At 35.6% G+C, this 18,060-nt stretch overlaps 1 protein-coding gene and 1 pseudogene across 1 annotated transcript in view; one reads left to right on the top strand and one right to left on the bottom strand.

Annotated features, from left to right (window-relative positions):
* Nucleotides 1–18,060, top strand: part of LOC111045531 — a 67,889-nt gene that overhangs the window by 39,301 nt on the left and 10,528 nt on the right. The window contains exons 9-11 of the mRNA XM_039429594.1: nt 7,985–8,097; nt 11,972–12,137; nt 15,167–15,292. Coding sequence (XP_039285528.1) covers nt 7,985–8,097; nt 11,972–12,137; nt 15,167–15,292 — 405 coding nt within the window. The remainder of the gene's footprint in view (nt 1–7,984; nt 8,098–11,971; nt 12,138–15,166; nt 15,293–18,060) is intronic.
* On the bottom strand, nt 4,216–8,880 carry LOC120351506 (annotated as a pseudogene).

Consider the following 18,060-nt stretch of genomic DNA (forward strand, 5'->3'; position numbering starts at 1 on the left):
GAATCATAACCTCATTTCGGACTTACTTTTAAATTATTATCAAAATTTGGGAGAGAAATAGTACAAGGAGTATCCTTAGTTTTTCTCTCCCATTCAGTGCTTCTTGTAAAAATTATAATAATAAAATAAATAAATAAATAATATACAGGGTACCTATTCCACAAAAGATGTATCAGCCGAAAACCATGGATTCTATGTGAAATTTTCAACAAAAATTAATAGTAAAAGTTTCTTTTATCGACTTTATTTTACGAGATATATCGACCTTTCGATATTTTTGAAAAACGTCAATAACTGGAAAACCATAAGTCAAGATCTAATCTATAACTATCAATCCGATAATCCATGGATATCATAGGAAAGAGGACTAATAAATAATTTCCAATAAGCTTCATATAATAATTGAATAAAAACACACATATGTTGTCAAATTCTACACAGTTTTATTCGGTACACGACCATGGTTTCGTGACCACACGGTCACATTGTCAAGTTGACAACATATGTGTGTTTTTATTCAATTATGGAACTGTTCTACAATATTGACAATGACTCATTCGAATCTTCATATAATATTTGTTCCATTGTTTATCGTTTTTGAACATTTTATAAACGTTCAAACTGGTTTTGAACTCGACGAATAAACTTTGAGCGCTCATAAAAAATTCGAAACGTCAAACAAAGGTACAAATTGTTTGAATCTTATTAATAATAATAATAATTTATTCGACCAAAAACAAACATTGTACAAATTGAAATAAAATAACATAACTGGTGTAGCAAACACCACGCATGCACTCCTCTATAATATTCCCAGGAATAGCTCTGATTGAAGTAGCAGTGCCCAATCAATTTTCCGCGATAAATGCATTTCAATCTTCAACTTGGTGCCAACCTAACAAAGTCAATTCAACTTAATGTTATTGGTAATTTCTTCTTTTTCCCAATCATATCCTTAGAATTAATTGACAAATACTTTTTTTTAATTATCGACGTTTTTGAAAAAATCTATATATCTAGAAAACTAAGATCGATAAAAATAAATAAAACCGGAAAATTTTTGATTCAAATTTCATTTATAATCTATGGTCTTATGTTTGTTTTTGAAGGGATGGATTCAAAGATCCAAAGGTTCACAGAACCTCACACGTCAACCGAAGCTTATTGTGTGTCCCAAGTATGTTAGTTGGGCATACCAAATCCTGTGTCCTTTACAAGGTCCAGGAGTTTTCCCTATACCAACATCCCATTCCTCACCTGGTTGCTTGCAGCCAAACAGAACCCTTCTCCTAGCCCCTAGTCTTTCACAATCAAGCATGATATGCTTGGCAGTCTCTTCAGACTGATTACAAAGCCTACACATCTGGCTTTCATTTCTGAGTCCAATTGTGTGGAGATGCCTCCTGAAGTGACCGTGTCCAGTTATCAAGGCAATCAACTGCTTGACCTGACCTCTACCCAGACTCAACAGCCAGCTGGTGAAGCAAGGCCTTGCATCTGCCAGCAGCCTTTTGCCAAGTGCTTGACCAGGATGACCTTGCCATTGCTGGTGATGTAAGTCTATGGTCTTCGGCTGTTACACCTTTTGTGGAACAGTGTTGCCGATTCTCTGCATTGCCACTGCCTTCTATAGAATATAGCTGATACCGGTAAATCTGATGAAGTATCTTGTTAACAATAGGAATTTGTATAGGTATAGGTCACATCCAATGTAGATAGATAAATATTTCTTTCTGAATACCTTGGACCACTTCATCTATATACATACACTAGCCGTCATGCTCGCTTCGCTCGCCATATCCGACTTGCCAGGGGGCTCCGCCCCCTGGACCCCCGACTGGATCGTCCAAGAATGAGATCAGCAGGCTCGCCTGTATTTTCAATTTGTAGGACGATCCAGTCGGGGGTCCAGACTAAACATCTGGCTAAACGAATATGGCGAGCGAAGCGAGCCTGACGGCTAGTAATATAATATTCTCAGGAATAGCTCTGATTGAAGTAGCAGTGCCCAATCAATTTTTCCGCGATAAATGCATTTCAATCTTCAACTTGGTGCCAACCTAACAAAGTCAACTCAACTTAATGCCAACCTGACAAAATTATTAATTTAGTTACCAGTTAACAACTGTTTCGAAGAGGTACTCTCTCTAGATTAACTCTATATTAGTTCTATATTAACATATTATGGTATGGACATTTTTCAATTATAATTAAGAGAATAAGAAGAATATACATGCTAAAAGACGAACTTTAAACCCTTTAAAACCACCCTTAGAGTTAAAATATTGCCAAAAGATTTCTTAGTGCGCCTCTAAAGGGCCAACTGAACCAAATTTGAACGTTTTTGGTCCGGTAGATTTTCAGTTCTGCGAGTGAGTGAGTGAGTCAGTCAGTCAGTGAGTGAGTGCCATTTCGCTTTTATATAATTATATAGATACTGTAATTCAGAACATTCAGAAGATATATTTTTATTCATATATTCCACGATTCTCATTAGTACACTCAATTTGTAAATCTTATCTTTAGTTGGGGATTAAATCCAACATTTAAAATTACTCTTCAATATTTGTTTCATTACGAACTGCTTGTTAATAACTACTTTTGAACAATTACATTACGTCATAGCAGTCAGATATGACTGTTATATCTGACTGCTACGTCGTAATTTAATTGTTCAAAAGTGATTTTAAATTAGTTGATTCACAACTGCTATAAAATCAAGTAATCTTTACTATTCTACTATTTTCTATTATATACACTATTATATATTTTTCTACTATTTTCTATTTTACTGATTTTTCTTTTTTTCAGTATTACGGGGGAATGAATGTTCAGCAAACCTTTCCACTGAACTTGACAACCGGTTGCGTCAAAACAATTCAGTTATGCTGAATTTAAGTTCTCAATTAGAATGTTTTGTATTCAATCGAAATTAGGACCTAACTAATGTAGATTCCATTAGGATCTACCCTATTCAAGTATGTAAAATTTTAGCTTTTTCAATGATAGTCAATCGAACTTTCATCAATATCATTCTTCAGTTTAAACTTCCATCCTTTTTTGCAAAGCTATTCAAGAGATTCCAATTATATAGCGAAATAATCTTGTGCTGACACCATTTTGAATTTCTTATAAAACAATAAATGAAATTGCAATATGTCTTGACCAATTTTTACTGTGATAGTCATTTTCCTGAGCCTGAGTTATTATTGTTTCTATCCTAACAACAACATTGTAATTACTGTACTTATTTTCTGGTTTTATTTCAAGTGACTCGAGATATAGCTTAGTGAAGAGATAGATAGATAGATAAATGACTTTTATTTACACTTCACAATAAAAGTGATGTGGGCGAAATTGAGGCAATAAAAGCCCCCTCTTCCATTTAACCCACGGAGGAGTAATTCTACCCAAGAGGGTAGAGGTCTCCATTTAGAGATTCAAAAGAGGCATCGCGTAAAGACAACAGAGTTTATGTTTCTAAAGATCGAAAGAAGAAAACTGATCCCTCCTCGAAATGCCTTATGAGGACCTCTTCTCTCTTTACTAATTTATGCGCGCACCCTCAAGCTGGGGTTTCGTTTGTGCGTAAATGCCGTCGTCGACCACGACAGGGTGAGGATCTCAGATTGGGTAGATTTCAATTTCTCTAAATAACCTAAAATATTATATTCAATTATGTTTAATGGGGGAGGTTGAGTTTATACTTTTAAATGGCAATATGTTGATATTATTAGAAATTTGATCAGCTGTTTTAGCACATTTGAAATTTGAACAATATGAATGTCAAAATGCTTGTCGTTATCGACTGCGGGTGTTTACGCACAAAAGAAATGTACCTAAAAGGTAGGCGCACACAGATCGTCATCGGACGGACGACACGCATCGGACGATTATATTTGATGCATTGTTTTCAATTGGAGTGCGCATACCTATCCGCATCGGCATGCGGATACTACCGCACCTACTAAAGGTAGGCGCACACAGATCGTCATCGGACGGACGGCACGCATCGGACGAGATTAGATTTGATGCATTGTTTCAATGGAGTGCGCATACCTACCCGCATCGGCATGCGCACTCAAATAGAAAACAATGCATCAAATCTAATCGTCCGATGCGTGCCGTCTGTCCGATGACGATCTGTGTGCACCTACCTTTAAAATGTAATGATAAACGGAGAATGAAACTTAGCTGAATAACTAACAACAGTAATTCTAATTTTCAAGTTTTTAAAATCGTTTAATTCATTATATAAAAAATCAACAGAATCTTATCCTAACAGTATTTCAGCATTTTATACGCATTAAAATAACTAAATACTTATTCGTGTATGAAACACGATTCCAATGTTTACAGAAACCAACAAACTTGCTTAATATGACTTTCTTATTACATGAATTTGTAGTGACAATCAGTAATGTAACACTTTGAAAACATGAATTTATAGCATTAAGATGTTATTTTTAGATACTACTTGAGTTTTATGGCCTAGTTTGAAGATACGACAAAATGTACATTTTATTTTGATAGTGGTTGATGTGATTAAGTGGGAGGATCACCTTGGACCCGAAGTCATTCTTATGCAAACGTCGGGCGAGTCTCTCTCATAGGTGACTTCCATGTCCAGATCGTCATCTTCTTCATCATGAGTGTCGCTCTCTGTCTCGTCATTATCGTCTTCTTCCTCATCGTCTTCCTCTTCTTCATCTTGATTCTGAAGCAATCACATCAAAACTTATTTTTTTAAAATATATATAAATTTAAAAATTCACTACAGGTATCCGATTGAACCTCATTTCGATGGAAATAGAAATTTATTTATTTATTTGGTGATACAATTACAAATAATATGAATATACAGAACAACAGGCAAAGCCCAAAACTATTGTTCCCAAATTTTGATAAATAATATGTCCGAAAAAATTGGTTATGTTCTTACTGTAGGAAGTTAAAGTTCAATTTTTGTCCAATTATTTATTCGAGCTAGAAATTTTGAATTTAGAATGATTAGAACACCAAATTATAGTCAAATATTTCACTTAATATCACCGCACTTTGAATAAATTAAGAAATAATAAATTACCAGATAAACCGTTTTTAATGGGTTTTGAAAGTAGTGTACAAACATTTTCCTAAGTAAGAATCACGTAATAAAGTCAGTAGGAATTATAGGACTACAGGGTTGCCGATTCTCTGTTATAAGAGTTCTATTTAAAATATTGAAATGTAAATTTCTCTACCTTTACCTCTTATCACTGCTACTTTTATCATTTGAGTACAGTCGCATTTCAAAAATAAATGAATCCAAAGAGCTGTTCTACAACAAGTAGTCAACTAGTCTTACCTCAAAAGCTGTTTTCCCAATAGGTATCACGTCGCAATCTTTTTGACCAAGGCTTGCGAGCTGAAAGAAAGTGTAAATTCAATCAATAGGTCAGTAAACAACATTAGAAAAATAACAGAAACATCTCGAAAATCGAAATTTAATAGATGATAATACAGTATATCATGTGAAATTAATTCTCTGTATTCAAGTTTCAAGGACAAACATAATAAAATTGTTTTTGTTTCATTATTGGCTACCCTCCGAGTAGATAGAGGCACGAAAATAGTGAGATGTAAATGGAACAGATGAGTCCCCTTTACCTTTAGACGTTGCCAATTAGTCACGTGTATTATATTAATATTGAATCTAAATTTAATTCTTCTTCCTTTAGCACTACACTCCTATGTGGACCTTGACTCCTATGACAATTCCTTTCCATCGTCTCTATCTCCAACAGCTCTCTTCCATCCCTAATTCCCAGATCTCTCTCCACATCTTCCAGCAATCCTCCTGGTCTCCTCTTCTTCTTGTGCCTTCAATTCTTGCCTCCAATATGCCCTTTCTCTATTCATCCTCTCAACATGCCCAAGCCAGCGTATCCGTTGAAAGTACAACTAAATTTAATTAATTCTCATTTATAACCGCTGGGGGTTGGTGACCAATCTTGGGGGGGAAGGAAGAAGTCAGTCTATAATGGGGGATTTGCACTCTTGAACCTGTGGGGGGGACCTCCGGGCTACAACGTGACACTTCAAAAATTTGTCATCCTTCGAGTGTTTCAAGAGTGCACTTGCTCCCTTTACTGTGGAATTGATATGTTGCTCCTTACCTACAGCAGAGAAGCCAACATTTAATGACCACATACTGTGAATTCAGTAATTTCCATCCATACCAGCACTTGCTGGATAGATTGCGTCAAAATGTAAAAACTTGATAACAAAACCCCAGATCAAGATGGGAGGTCAGTCATAGAACTCAAAAAACACTGAATCGCCTCTTCATCCAGGGATTAGAATCCCAGACTCACAAGCTTCTCAAGAATCGTCTCCTGCTTACGGAAATACACTGGCATGTGAATGCCCGAACTGCGAAAGATTCTCAGCCATGGAGAGCTTCTGTTGTCATGAGATACACAGTCGGAGGTCTTAGTGAGATTACAGAGCAACAGGTTGACTGAACTATTCTTCTCGAAAGCCGTCCACTGGAACCGTATTCAACCGATACGTTCGGCCGTTGGATCGGACGAATCTGCCGGCCGTTAATTCGGCCGAATATGGTCGTGCATTGGAACCGTTTATGTCAGTCTAGTTGCCAATTATTGAATTAACTACTATCATATCCACCAAAATGTTTCGTAAAACAATGATTATATTGAGATTTTGAAAATAGAGCCGGAAAATCCCATTCAATTCGGATCGAAAACTTGATCGGCCGTGCACGGACATATGAACCTGTTGCAATGGACGAGCATCTATAGCATTCTTCATTGGGGGATCGTTCGAACGAGTTCGGTAGTTTTCGGCCGATGCTAGTTCGGACGAAATCGGTTCCAGTGGACGGCTCACCTTATGGATATTGTCAGAGTTTAGCTGAGGTGGTCGACTTCCCCCTTCTGAAACCATATGCTGCATATCTCCCAACAGACCATTCTTTCTAGGTGATCGCTTGTTTGCAACATAACGACTTTAGTGAGGTCCACGTTATTATGGCAGTATTTAATTATTATTACTGTTGCTATCCTTGTCTATCATTCGACAAAGCAGATTATAGCTATATCCTTTTCTAGCTCCGCTATGTTGCCAAATCCGTTTTTAAAACAATGTAGAAATATAGTTATTTAAGGCAGACACTGGGCAAAGCTGTTCTTCTATCTTTCTCCACTGCCATTATAATGTGGACCTCCCTATAGCAATGATTATCACAATGCATACAAGTCTAAAACTTCCAGAGCTTCAGGATCACCCTCCATGAAGTCTACAAACGAAGAAATATTTGCCTCTCCTAATACTAGCATAGAGGAAATATTGCATAAGTCCCCCTTTTAGATAAGTCTATCTTTTCAAAGAGAAAATATAGCATAAGAACAAGGTTGGCATATGTCGTGTATGTTCCAAATTTGAAACTGGTTTTTTTGTCAACTCAAGCCGACTACTGTTGATTTTACTGTTTTGACCAGGTGAGAGTGTAAGAACGGCACTGTAAGCGAAACTGTCAGCATCACATAGCTTCACAAAAAAGAACCCCGTAGGATTATCTGTCGATTATTACTGTTTTGAACAGGTGAGAGAGTAAGAAAGGCACTGTATGAGAGATGAGAGTGATCAGCATTACATAGCTTCACAAAAAAGAACCCCTAGGATTATCGGCTTGAGAGACATTGAAATTTTAAACATAAAAATTCATACGATTTGTTGAAAACGCCCTATACCACGGAATATCTTCTCATGCTATCTTTTCTTTATGATACTAGGTACCTTACCTCACATTTACATTCGAACTTCTAACAATTCTTGAAAATGGGTACTGTCTGCTCAGTATATTATGCATCATTGATTCCTATGGATGTTATCACACAAGGGTAGCCAGCGACATAGCCACACTTTGGCTACCGGGCCCCATCGCTACTGGTTAGTTGGTGACCGCACTCTTGCCAAGTGTTTACAAATGACGACGAGCGCGAGAGTGTGGATGGCTTCTATGTTAATGCTTGCCTTCGCTCCGACTTTTGTCAAGACAAGGCGAGCAAAGGTCAGGCCAAGCGGAAGCAAGTAGGCTACCCAGCTGAGAATCCACAAAATATACTCCATTAACACTTTTGTCAGGCACTCGTCACATTGCAGTGTGGATTGTTGACCAGCTTGGAAAACGATTTGACGAGTTTGGACTAGACACTAATGTGTAGGCTACACTATTGCAAAATGGCCAACAGTGAAGACGAGCGCTGGCATAGTAGACATCCACTCTCGTGCTCTTTGTCGCATTTACTTGTACACACTTGATAAGTGTGGAAGTTGTATAATAGAAGCGTTACGGTATGATCACATTGGATGCACGCATGCAGATGAGAAACAAAATCTGGAAAGAAACTGGTAACTTGTTTGTCGCTGAGCCCTACAAGCAAGTAAATGCTTTCAGTGTGACTGTTTCTATAGCTCTTTCCAGTTTTTGTTTCTTATCTGCACGCATGTTGATGCAAGTTCTTGCGTGCACTTGTACATAAGTGCATCCAATGTGATCATACCCTTGAACCTAACAATTTCTGCTATCATGGTCATGATAACCTGGTAAAGAGTCTAACATATTAATTTCATTTAGAATCTATTGTTGAAAAGAGGTAAGACTAATTATTAATATTATGATCATCTTACCCAAGATGAATGCTCTTGTTCCAATGAAATAGTTCAGTTTCATCGTTTCTTGGCTTATCAACGTTAAACCACAATGGGTCTGTAACTTTGGGAGCCAAAGTGGGAAACAGAGGAATCAGCATAACTTATGCTCTTTTAATAACTTGTACAGCCTGATTGATAAAGAAGGTAAAGCTGTAAATTTAAATATTACAATTTAACAGCAGTTCCAATAACCTCAAATCAACACATAAAAACAAAATAAGTAATAATGCTACCTTGATAATTGAATTTTAAACTAAGATGCAAAAGGCACTATAATATCATCTCAGCTGTGAGTCGTCTGTATATCAGCTGTCTTGTGTTTGTAGTTTGTAGTTGTAAATGAAAAGTTAGGTTATGTTACAATTTAGAATTACCCTTGTAACAGAAGCACCCATTAACAGCGTGATTTCATTTTTTTGCAACATTCCAAACCATTAAAATACGAATCAGATAAACTTTAAAATGACATTGATATGATTTTTTACAGTTTTTGTTTTAACTATTTACATTACAAGTAGAGGTAGACCGTTGTAAAATCATGAAGTCAATGAAAGCTGTACAAACTATAAACCTCTTTGTTTTTCGTGAAATAACAAAGATTCCGGTAAGTTATTTTTTCTTATTATATTCGATTTATTCAATCCAAGAATTGTAGGTTTGATTGACAAGAGAGCCTTAAAAGAGTGATAGACATTGATGTATGTAAATAAAAATCCAAATTACCAAGAGCAATATAATTTGGGAATTCTTCTCTGATGACAGAAATCCTGTGTCTCAGACCTTGTGTGATCTGAGCAAGGCCTTTGACTTTGTGTTGCATGGGATTGTGCTTAATAAGATGAGAACTATGGTGTTGAGATGCTGTTCTCCAGACTGCAAAGTTTTATCTTGATGGCAGATTGGTAGGTCCTTTCTTAGGGAGGATCAAAGTCACAGAAATTGCTTTTCAGACATGGTGTCCCGCAGGGTTCAGTTTTGGGACCCTTGCTGTTTTTGATAGAAGGGAGAGCATTAACTTTTGTAGATGACACTTTCATAATTTCTTCTGATCCATATCCAGCACAGGATCTAGAGGTGGCAAAATTTGTGTGTGGTGAAACAAGGATGTAGCTGGAAACAAACACGCTTCAATTAAATCTTGGCAAGACTCAGAGGCTTCTCTGTTCATTGGCACAGCATAACCCTGACTCTCTGAGTGTGTCCCTCCTTGGATGTATCATTGATCCTATATTCACTTGCAATCGCCATATTGTGAGAATATGTAAGAAGCTGGGGCGAGTGATCACCTACTTAGGGAGCTCATACAGCTTCAAGTCTACTGGATTAATAACTATTTTTAGCTGTTATACATATTTAAGTGCTCTGCATGTCAAGGTAAATTTTGACGTGTACAACTGAATACACTCACTGAATACACTTATTCTCCACCAAGACCAGGAGGCCGGATAGATTATGTCAAGAAAATAATAATAAACTTTTCTTGGAGTAACTCATGACTACAAGATTGAGTTTTCAAGATTGCATAGTCACTGTGACTCGAAGAACTCATGTAACCCATAGCTTTCTCTTTGAGCCAACTTGAGCAGAGACTTACATAGTCATAACCATTCCACACAAAATGGTTTTGCATGATTGACATGCCTTATTGCCGACTGACTAAGACATGAGACTCATTTACTAATATGGCTCTAAACATTTTCATTAAGCTGCCTGTAGTCAGGTCCACGTTATAATGGCAGTGTTAAATACTAGCAATGGTATTGCTATCCTTGTCTATCATTCAACAAAGCGGATAGCGCTATCTCTTTCTCGCTTTGCTCTGTTGCCAGATCGTCTTCTAACAATGTAGAATTAATAATTAATTAACGAAATATTTCATCCTAATTATGAAAATTTATTATGAAATTATTGAAAAAAATAATTTCTTGCTTGATAAAATATAATTTTTTATTTTAAACAACAATGAATAGTCAATATTACATCAATAAACCTGTATCAACTACCTACCGTCTATAGAAGGCATTGACAAGACCGAGGATCGGCAACGTTGATCTCCTCACTATAGACAGTTAACAGCCATGAGTAGCGAGGAATTTAGGGTGAAGTTGACGTGATAGTTTAAAGAAACCCCTTTTCCATGGATACATGAGTTCTTCAAAGTCACAGTCACTATGCCATCTTTGAAACTCAAGTTAGAGACATGACTTAACTCCAAGAAAAGTTTATTCTTATTTTTCGCCACAATCTATCCGGGTCCGCTGGTCTTGGTGAAGAATAAGGGCCGGCTTCCGAGCTCGAGATTCAGCTAAGCTCTAGACTTTAAAAAGATGGAGTCAGAAAATTGGCTTAGTCTCAGTTTTTTTATGAAAATCTTTATTTTCTCATTTCTATAATTGGAAACGATTTTCCTTGACGAAATGAAACATTCCCAAATAAAACTTCAACTGTGTTGTGGTCGATGTTGTAGAAACGTTCCATGATGAAATAAAAACACATAGATGTTGTCAGTTTTCTACACTTTAATTTGGTACACGACCATGGTTTCGTGACCACACAGGTCACATTTTCAAGCTGACTAAAACTGTTTTAGTCAGCTTGAAAATGTGACCTGTGTGGTCACGAAACCATGGTCGTGTACCAAATTAAAGTGTAGAAAACTGACAACATCTATGTGTTTTTATTTCATTCCCAAATAATTCGAAACTACACAATTTTCTCTTTATTTTATTTTGTGTTCAATTTTCTAGTTTTTCAAAATTTAATTCAAACGTGGACTGCGACCACGCCCCGTTTCGGAGAGCCAATTTTCTGACTCCAGCTGTTTAAAGTCTTGAATTTTACTAAATCCCGAGCTCGAAAATCGGCCCTTAGTGTATAAATGAGTACCATACAATCAAATTATAAATGATTACTTATAACATACCGTATATGAAGTAAAGTACGTATAGAAATGAGCGTCCACCAATAAGAAAACATTTCTGATTATGTTTATAGACATGGCTGCTCTGAAAAGTACCTGAATAGTAATTAAAAATTACAATTTCCATCATTCTGTTATTCTATTTATTATCAAATTTTAATAATAAACTATTAAATAATAGAATAACAGAATGATGGAAATTGTAATTTTAATATTATTCAGGTAGTTTTCAGAGCAGCACTGTCTATAAACATAATCAGAAATGTTTTCTTATTGGTGGACGCTCATTTAATAAGCTGATAATAGTTGGATATTTATTATTTTCCTCAGCAACTTTATACTCAAAAATGCTATAAAGCAACTGATGCTATGGAGGAAAAGCGGAGAGCTGCATTAATGGCAAGAAATCTTCCTAAACAAAAACCCATTCCTGGCGTAAAGCACATCTTACTCATTGCATCCGGCAAAGGTGGAGTCGGGAAATCGACAACTGCAGGTGGGATATTTCAATTTTTTGATAGCTGTAAAGCACCAAATAGACCCTCAACATTATTTTACAATACAGTAAGTACCTACTTATAACATCAGACCTCAGTATATATGATATGTTTATTATAATATAATTGTTTTGCATGATGTTATAAAGTAGGTTCTATATTGTTGCGGGCTTCTAAACTAATAAAACACTTGAGGCGGTTTATACTGATTAGATTTATATACTTATAACACTAATACACACGAGGAAAAAAACTAGACACAACTATATATAAACTGATAAACTACGTAATAAATTACACAGAATTATCACAAGCGTACGTTAAGTCACTAACTAGTGAAACACGCGCAATTTTAAATGGGCAACAGAAGTCTCGAGAATAATATAGAGGTGGCGAACACGTCCGACCAATCGTAGCGTATGGAGGTTGCCAGAGACTTCTAGACTGCGTTAATCATTGGTCGTCAGCTCCGTAAGCCGAACCAGAATGCGCTGGAAGAATCTAGAAGCCCCTGGCCCCTGCTTCCGTCGCGTCAACCGTCTCAAGGCCCATTCATAACAATATTATACAATGATATTGAGCGTCTATGGGTCGCTTAAAATATTATACAATACCTCTATTGGTTCCATAATTCTTTCTTGAAATATTTTCAATGAATATGTACAGGGGTGACCACCAACCCCCTAAATTCAGATAAAAAATCATCACCCGCCCCTATACGAAAACAATTTCGTCAGTACTCATTTTAATCACGATTATTTAGGACCCCCATGATTTGATTTGAGCCCCTCACCCCCAAGAATTTTGAGGACGCAGTCTGCGGTCTCTAATCCTTTAGAGTTTAAAGAATTCTTTATCTTTGTAGATTTATTATAATACATTACTCTTCATGAAATCTAGGCTGTCATAATCAATCTTATTATTATCTATATATATATATATATATAAAAGCGAAATGGCACTCACTGACTGACTGACTCACTCACTCACTCACTCACTCGCAGAACTGAAAATCTACCGGACCAAAAACGTTCAAATTTGGTACGTATGTTCAGTTGGCCCTTTAGAGGCGCACTAAGAAATCTTTTGGCGATATTTTAACTCTAAGGGTGGTTTTTAAGGGTTTAAAGTTCGTCTTTTAGCATGTATATTCTTCTTATTCCAATATATTAAAATTATAATTGAAATGTCCATACCATATGTTAATATAGAACTAATCTAAGAACTAATCTAGAGAGAGTACCTCTTCGAAACAGTTATTCTGGTAACTAAATTAAAAATTTTGTCAGGTTGGCATTAAGTTGAGTTGACTTTGTTAGGTTGGCACCAAATTGAAGATTGAAATGCATTTATCCAGGACCTCCTAAATACCAATTTATCCAATTATCCAAAATCAGCGTTTTCTCAGCTTTTCTGCGTTTCCTCACCTTTTTCAATAATTGATGGAAATATATTAAATTCAGTACACAGGTTTAGCTAAGGTGGAAGAATTTTGTTCGCCAAAGATACGCCGATATAGTAACAGGTGTTTTTCGAGATCAAATTGATATAATACATTCAAATTCGGTACAGAGGTTCCGCTGAGGTCTACATGCAGGCGAGCGAAGCGAGCCCGCTGATCCCATTTTTGGACGATCCAGTCGGGGGTCCAGGGGGCGGAGCCCCCTGGCTAGACGGATATGGCGAGCGAAGCGAGCCTGACGGCTAGTTAAATCATAAAAATCTTCAAACATAGGAATAGTGAGGTCCACGTTATAATGGCAGTGTAGGAAGATAGGAGAAAAGGGTTGCCAGACCTGAGCCTTGCCACCCAAACAGCTGATACTGGTAATATATCTGATGAAATTAAGGCTGTGCAAAGGCTAAAAATAAACTTTTTACTGGTGATATTTTTCATAGTTTTTCGATTTGTATATCATCAAGCTATGAAAATGAAAAGTTGTATCAGGAAATGTTTTTTTTCTGATCATTACTTTTTGAGATATGAGCGCCTAAAGTTTAAATTTTTGGGACAGAACATTTCAAATTCGGTAAATGATAAATCCATGAGATTTAGAGGATAGATTCTACGTGGTATTGTTGATCTAGTAAAACAAAAAATTTCTGACAATATTTATTCTTAAGAGAGTTGTTCAATTTACTAAAAAAAATAATAACTTTTAGTTGAGTTATTTTTGGTAAATTGAATAACTTTCTCAAAATTTGATATTTTCAGAAATTTTTTTTTTACTAGATCAACAATACCATGAAGCCTCCTCCTCTAAATCTCATGGATTTATATCTTACCGAATTTTAAATGTTCTGTCCGAAAAATTCAAACCTCAGGCGCTCATATCTCAAAAATTAATGATCAGAAAAAAAAATGTTTTCCTGAGAAAACTTTTTCATTTTGATAGCTTGATAGTATACAAATCGAAAAACTTTGAAAAATATCACCAGTAGAAAGTTTACTTTTAGCCTTTGCACAGCCTTAACTGATCATTATTGTTGAAAATAGTTAATCATATTTTATTTGTCAAGAAAATATATTTTATCAAGATGTAATTATAAATTTTTATGATTGAGATTAAATATTTTGTCAATTAGTTAAATTTCTACATTGTTGATAAACGATGTGGCAACATCGCAATGCGTGAAAGAGATGGCGCCATCTGCTTTGTTGAACGATAGACAAGGATAGCAACATCATTGCAAATCATACACTGTCATTATAACGTGGACCTCACTATAGACCTCACATTTTGAGCGTTCTCATACATTAACGATGTACCATCTTACAAAACCTTTATTTGGACAATATATTTTATGAAATTGGGATAAAAAGAAGTTTTGGACTGTAGTTTCTTTCTTGTCCTTAAGTTGATTGTAAATTATAAATAAATAAATAAAACCCACGCCCTGGCAATCTCAGATTATGCGTTAAACATAGGCAATCAATTGAATTTGTGTGAAATTTATTATAAATTATATTGTGTTCTACACTGCTCACATTTTCAATATCTTCAAGTTGTATGTTTTCCTTTTTCAGTCAATTTGGCCACAGCTCTAGCGTCTATCAAGCCGAGCCTGAATATTGGACTTTTGGATGCTGATGTATATGGCCCTTCAATACCACTCATGATGAACCTCAATGAATCACCATACCTCAATGAAGGTCTTACTAAATTTACTGACTGAAGGTTATTTCCATGCATACATTGTAATGATTAAGTTTCATGTGATTGAATAATAATCTCCAAAATTGAAATTATCTTTATTATACTTAATTATTATTGAACGAAAATCCTAAATAAATGCTGCAATACACCCCGAAGACCTCTGCTACTGCAGACATTGACAACAGGGCTAACAGCTAGATGGAAATTCGATGAGAACTACTATCCAAAAATTAGTTGCCAGCCCGGGAATCGAACCCGGTACCTCCCAATTGCCAGTCAGGAATGCTTGCCCTTACACCAAACTGACAATCTCTGGATAGCAGCGCTCATTTTATACGAAGCCATAGCGGCCAACTAGTTACAGATGGAATTAAATAGAGAATGCATTTATTCAAATGCTAATTAATATATAATTATTATTGAACGAAAATCCTAAATAAATGCTGCAAATCACCCCGAAGACCTCTGCTACTGCAGACATTGACAACAGGGCTAACAGCTAGATGGAAATTCGATGAGAACTACTATCCAAAAAAATTATTTAGGATTTTCGTTCAATAATAATTATATATTAATTAGCATTTGAATAAATGCATTCTCTATTTAATTCCATCTGTAACTAGTTGGCCGCTATGGCTTCGTATAAAATGAGCGCTGCTATCCAGAGATTGTCAGTTTGGTGTAAGGGCAAGCATTCCTGACTGGCAATTGGGAGGTACCGGGTTCGATTCCCGGGCTGGCAACTAATTTTTGGATAGTAGTTCTCATCGAATTTCCATCTAGCTGTTAGCCCTGTTATCAATGTCTGCAGTAGCAGAGGTCTTCGGGGTGATTTGCAGCATTTATTTAGGATTTTCGTTCAATAATAATTATATATTAATTAGCATTTAAATAAATGCATTCTCTATTTAATTCCATCTGTTTATTATACTTCTTAAAAGGATAAGCAATATACAAAATGTTAACTTTTAATATACAATTTACATATACAAAACTTTGGCTTGGTGCAAGAACTACTTATGTTAAAATATTAACTTTCTCACAAATCAGCTTGAAAGTTCACCTTGTATTTTCGAACTACGGCATTTCGATACGGAAATGCGAGTGCTAGAAGTGCAGAAGTCGAATTTGGTAGTTCTGGCACGGAGTAACAATGACAATCTAAAAACATATGTCTTCATTGGTAGTTTTCGCACTCTACCGAGATTGCTAGACAAATTGACATGACAATATTGGTAGACAATCATGACATTGGTAGTATGAAATGTATAACTTTTTATTGCTTTGAGATAGGACATTGGCACTTCTGGAACTGAAAATAATCGATATTAGTGTATTAAACTCATTTTTAAAAGAAATTGACATTGGTAGTTTTTGCACCACGCCACAGAAAACTTGAAGAAGGTTCTTCACATGCATGGAAACAGCCTGTGTGCGAGGAATTATCATTCAAACAGGTTTTGTTTTAGAAATTAAATTTTACTCAAACACATTCACTTAAAATTAATATATTCTAAATAAATACTCTTAATAAATTGTGGGTTAAGTGGAAGAGGGAGCTGTTATTGCCACAACTCTGCTCACATCTCTTGAAATGATTTAAAGTGTGAAAATGAAGGCATTTATCGATCTATCTATCAAAACATTGATCGACTATATTTTTCTTCGGCCTATATAAATTGTATTTATTATTATTATTTATTTACAATGCAAATGACACTAATGTTACAACATTGGCAGATAAAATAATAAGGTAGTCCTTGTACTATTTTTCTTCCAAATTTATAGGTGACAAAGTCCAAGACAAGGTTAGAATATTCCACGTGTACAATTTTTATAAAATTTGAGTCCAAAATAAACATGAAAACTATAAATTTTGAATTTAGATGGCTTGAGTTAATAAATGTAATAGAACATTCTGATAAATTCCTAGTTGGAACTTTTAGATGATATATATTTTTTTAATAATACTAAGGGTGATCTTGGGCTTGTGCGTGGTGATCTTAAGCTCTTAGGCTTGTGCGTGGGTAATGAGTGAGAGGGATGATATTGGGAGATTACGAATACTTTTTAGGTAGTTGTGACCGACGACTTATCGTCTCCGAAAGACGGGGTGGCCGTTTCTATGTGATTGTGTTGTGGTCAAAAAATTCTGCCCCGATCGAGATTCGAACTCTGGTTCTCTTGGTTATTAGACCGGCGCGTTATCACTTACTCCAACGAGCCACCCAATCTGAAAAGGAACCGTAAATTTAATTGGGTTGAGAAATATAGTGATGCAACGCATTCAGCTTCTGTTGCATTATTAGCATTCGTTTTTTGAAGGTTCAGAGTATTTCATTTATCTCGTTTTGGTCGATTTATTTAATCTTAAAATAATATAGATTGTTGACCAATAATACGTAAGATAATCATGATAAATAAGTGGGGCATTCTATTACATCATCTGTTTTATGATGTTGCGATTTGATCAAACAAGTTTGTACTTTGACTCATGATCTTTTCTGATTTCAATTTCAATTTATTTATTTATTTGTAGGAGTTGATACTGTTTTCTAATGTCCGATGTTTCAATCGATCAATAACTCGTGTATTTTTACATTGTACAATATAAAAAAATCTAAAACAATATTAGGAACATTTTATACTAATAACCTATTTACAAAATGCTGGAAAATCGCAAACCTCAATGCAGAATATTGTACTGGGTCTTTCTAAATGATGGACCCTTTTCAAAAATTGGTATTTATTTAAGTAAAAATGT

The sequence above is a fragment of the Nilaparvata lugens genome, chromosome 5 (assembly GCF_014356525.2).
Source record: "Nilaparvata lugens isolate BPH chromosome 5, ASM1435652v1, whole genome shotgun sequence".
Classification (NCBI taxonomy): domain Eukaryota; kingdom Metazoa; phylum Arthropoda; class Insecta; order Hemiptera; family Delphacidae; genus Nilaparvata; species Nilaparvata lugens.